The sequence below is a fragment of the Marmota marmota genome, unplaced genomic scaffold (genome assembly GCF_001458135.2).
Source record: "Marmota marmota marmota unplaced genomic scaffold, marMar, whole genome shotgun sequence".
Classification (NCBI taxonomy): domain Eukaryota; kingdom Metazoa; phylum Chordata; class Mammalia; order Rodentia; family Sciuridae; genus Marmota; species Marmota marmota.
In genome coordinates this window covers 51,369,368-51,373,832 of record NW_026000229.1, presented here as the reverse complement: position 1 = coordinate 51,373,832, position 4,465 = coordinate 51,369,368, and the positions used below count along the sequence as shown (strand labels likewise).

Here is a 4,465-nt window from a genome sequence, read left to right as displayed (position 1 = left end):
GGGGGGGGGGGGGGGAAATTGTTACCCTTGGCTCATCCCTTTTCTCCTACTCCCCTGTATTTCCTTTTCCCTCGAACGTTCTTTCTTTTTATCTTTGGACCCGGCGCAGCCTGAGGCGAGTTCGAGAATGGGGAAGTGACCTTTTTGGCGTCTGGGCAGCGCCAACTTGCAATGTACCTTTTCCAGTTACCTGCAAACGCAGAAGCCGCACACAAGCACCCGCCTTACTTAACCAGAGGCAGCCAGCCAGGGCGCGCACACCACTTGTTTGAACCCGCATCTCATGCAGAGTGCGAACCTGGCTGTTGTTACCCCAACAAAGCTGTAACCCAAAACCATGCTTGCCAGTGTTGGGTGGTGGTTTACTGCGAACAGAGATGGTTTTTTAATCACACAAAAGAGGAGCACAAAGAAGACCGCGCATCCCATGCAAATGAAATCAGACATCTTAGAAAACAATCAAAACGGGAACATGTAAGGTCAGATTCAGCTATGACCTCCAAGTAAGGTACTTTCCTTACCTGGAAACATTTAAGAAGACACCTCTCTCTCTCCCACTTGAGCCACTAAAGGTTCCAAACCCCCATTGGGCTTCTGTATGCTCAGATCTGCCAGCAGTTCTCTGAGCCACCTCTGTTTTTCTTCCTTAAAGCTCCCTGCACCCTGTTAGAGCAGGTTGCTCTGATTTTCCCAATGCCCCATTTATGCCCTTGGGTTACTGGGATACAAAAGACTGGAGCTCTGGGACTTTTCCTTGGAACAGAGGAGCAAAACTCCCAATGAAACCCACCCTGATGTTTTTCGGTATTGGGCTCTGAAACTGAAGATTACAGGATTTGTCTCGGACAGAATTAACATTACATGTGAAACTGTAGTGCACTGGTATATTGAAACACATTGTATAGGATTGCTTGGAGCATCTCTTCCAAACTGCCTGTTAATAGCAACATGAGACTTTGAATAATGTTCTTTTAAAAATTATTTACTTGTTTAAAATGAAATGTAGCCACTGTTAGTTTTTCTAATGGAAGCAGTTACAAGGAAACTGAACCAAATCAGGAACTGAAGGAAGCTTCTGTATGCAGAAGTGTCTGGAGAGGAGGAGGAAACAAGTATGCATTTGAAAGAACTCCACCATGCCGCAGTCTTCACAACTAAGGGAGGACCCCCCAAATGCTAAAGAGAATCAACCAGACTTCCTCTCTAGCAAGCACTATGTTTTATGTTTAAATTCCAACCTGCTATTGACTGCAAACAAACAATAAGCAAATTCAAATAAAAGAGCCCTACCAAATCCAACCCATTTGTCAAATATAAGTATAGGTGCTGCAACAACCAGACCACCATGGGGGAAAGATGGCTTCAAATTTTGTATTTCCTCCTAGAGGGAAAATCAAACAGCATGAGTCTATGGCTAACTTATTCTTTTATCTCCTCCACCCTTTACTTTCAATTCTTAGTGGAAACATAGCATTTTGGTTGGGGGGGGGGGCTCAAACAAACAAAAAGTTACCAAAAAGGAATCCCACAGAAAATTTAATGGTAAGTTGGCAAAGTTTGAATTGATATATGTTTCAGGATTACAAGGAAAAAAAGGTGTCCAAAAATCATATGGAATCCTCTGCTGCCTTATCTAGTTCCCTGGCCTTAATATGCCTACTGCAGGGGTGGGGAAGGGGTCTTTCATTAAGGATTTCTTAGTCTACTTCCCATCACTAGTAGACATTTTCAGTCATGGGTTTCTATGAAAATGTCAGTTTCTAGTAGCCATAGGATTACAGATTGCTTTTTGTCCTTCCTGGACTGTTCATGAAGGGATCAGTATATGCTCCCTTGGGAGCTACAGAAAAGCAGTTAACTTACCCTGAGGACTTGCTAGCCCTCAGTCCCAGGTCTTGGGGTAAAGACTGGAAAGCATCCCTTAGGAGCCAAGTCCTGGGTAGGGTGAATGTTCTCTTTTAGTCCCTGCCCTCACTCTCTACCAAACTCTCCAGAGGACGTGGGCTACAGTGAAACTGGAAAATCACTGTCACAACCTTGAGTTGTTAAAATCTGTTCCTAGAACCAATAGACACATTTTAGGATCATGGTCCATTAATAAAAATCTCCTTAACATTCAAATGGCTCTAAAATGCGTTGATGGAGGATTACTGAGGCCTAATGGACGTTATGTGATAACATGGTCTTTGAGTAGTGAGGTTCTGGAACGGGTGTCTGACCACAGCTACCTGATTATCAGCTTACAACCAAACCACTTTTTAGCTGCGATGCTCTTAAGAAGAGGCGTTCTTCCCCGCAAAGCCTGAGACTTCTGTGTTCTTTCTTTAACCTACTTAACAACCGCATAGTGCCTGCCTAGTGTCCGGGAAAGGGGAGAGAAAAACCTGCCTGTAGGCGTAAGGTCACCTTCAGACATAAGGGGGCGGGATGCGGGTCACTGTCCTTCCCTTTCCAGGTCTTAATAGAAGGATTCTCGAAAGGTGATGACTCCGGCAGACCAAGGCCCTCGCTGGGGACTCCTGAACCTCTCGGCCTCGGGCCATCTCAGGATGCAACCCCAAAGAGGCTGCTCGTCTCTTCACAGTCAGCCACATGCGGGAAAACTCGCGGAGCTCTCCGCTGGCAGCAGGGAGGTTTGGGGGCAGGGTTGCGCACCGCCGACAGCGCTAAGGACCTGCTGACAGCAACTTTGGCTCCAGGAAAAGGAGGGTGTCCTGGAGTTTCTCTGAGTACTTGGAAAAAGCGCTGTATACTCATATTCTATTTGCACCTTTCACCCAACAAATAAATGAAGCGAAAGTCCCCGAAAGCTGGATCTTCTCTGGCTGCAAAGTGCACATTTGCATCGCCCTCGGGGACTTCCCCTTTCTGCCTGAGATGCCCCCAAACTTCATTTGGAGAATCCGGAAATAGTACCCAAGGAGGCAGGGAGTTACTCTAGTGGCTAAGGCGTGGTCTCAGGCCACTTGCGTGGGACGACTGGATCACCATCCCCCAACCAGCACCTCGAAGAGTCACCACCCCCGGAAGCGGGCCTCGAAGCTACCGTGTCCCGCCCGAAGGAGGCGGCACGTGGCCTGACCGCCAAGTCCCCTGAGGAGTGGCAGACTGTGGGGTCGCGCCCGCCCAGCGAAGCGAAGGCTTGGGCCTCAGGCACCGGAGCTGCCGCGCCCCAGGGGTGGCCCGGAAACCACAGGAAAGGGGAAGATCAGAATGTGGTGGGTGTGGGTGCAACCACGCAGGGAATCAGCAGGTCCTTTCATTAAGCCGATAAGGGCGCTCTGGACACCGAACTGCAGCTGCACGTTGGTTTGCAAGTCTCAGCTTCCTCCTTCCTGCTCCTGGTGGTGAAAAGAAGCAGGAGATGAAGCGGGCCTGGCTTCAAGCTCCGGGTTTGGGGTAACACAGCCTCCCGGCCTGGATCTACACCCGGGAACCGAGTGTGTCAGGGCGGGCGAGATGCAGGCAGCACTGCTCCCACTCCCTGCGGAAGTGCGCCCACCCGGGCCTCCTGGGCCTAAGCGGCAGGGGCGGCGGCTTCCGGTTCCAACTCGAGGCCTCACCAGCTGGCGCATGGAGCAGTTGGGTACCTTGTGCCAGGGTCCGTTTAGACGGCTGGTTTAACGAGTTGGCCTAAAATGAGTTTTGAGTTAGAGCTTTTGAACACTAATGGGTGCATGCATAGGCCTGCGCGCCCCAGTCCTTGGCTACTAATCCAAGTGTTTGATGACCTTAGCTTGATGTTGGGTTCGAGAGTTCGAACTAACCTTATTGCTAGTGCTTAATGCTGGGAAAATAATTTTTTTTTTTTTAATATATAGAAGGCAGATGTTTGGACAAAAATAAGATAAAAATATATTATGTATTTTTAATTGAAATTTAAAGTGAAATCAAATTATTTTGGAAAGAGGAATCTACATTAGTTTGTATTTTAAATCAATGCAAGTTGCAAATTGAAATCCATCTTTTAACAGCTATTTTGGTTGATTAAATTGATTCTCTTTTAAATGCTAGTCCAAGTTGACCACTTGAATCTTTAGAAGGCTCACAGGCACTCAGTATTTAATTACTTTTTACTAAAAACATGGCATTTATTTGATATTAAAAGTGACCATTGGCTAGGATTTTGTGATGGGGAGAAGTGAAAAACTTGGTACATGCATTCATATAATTTGACTTAATTAAACCTCTAATTTGATTCCTGCTTATTTTATTTTATTTTATTTTTTTAAATTTTTTTTTTTTAAAGAGAGAGAGGAGAGGGAGGGGGAGAGAGAGAGAATTTTTTAATGTTTATTGTTTAGTTTTTGGCAGACACAACATCTTTGTTTGTATGTGGTGCTGAGGATCAAACCCGGGCCGCACGCATGCCAGGCGAGCGCGCTACCGCTTGAGCCACATCCCCAGCCCCGATTCCTGCTTATTTTAAATGGATGCTTTGCTTTGTCTTCTTTTTTCTCTTCCT

The 4,465-nt window shown here is 46.7% G+C and overlaps 1 protein-coding gene across 1 annotated transcript in view; it reads left to right on the top strand.

Moving 5' to 3' along the window:
• Nucleotides 1–3,624, top strand: part of Otx2 (orthodenticle homeobox 2) — a 10,914-nt gene extending 7,290 nt beyond the window's left edge. Inside the window, exons 4-6 of the mRNA XM_015480196.1 lie at nucleotides 2,456–2,683; nucleotides 3,003–3,218; nucleotides 3,409–3,624. Coding sequence (XP_015335682.1) covers nucleotides 2,456–2,683; nucleotides 3,003–3,218; nucleotides 3,409–3,624 — 660 coding nt within the window. The remainder of the gene's footprint in view (nucleotides 1–2,455; nucleotides 2,684–3,002; nucleotides 3,219–3,408) is intronic.
• Nucleotides 3,625–4,465: the final 841 nt, after the last annotated feature.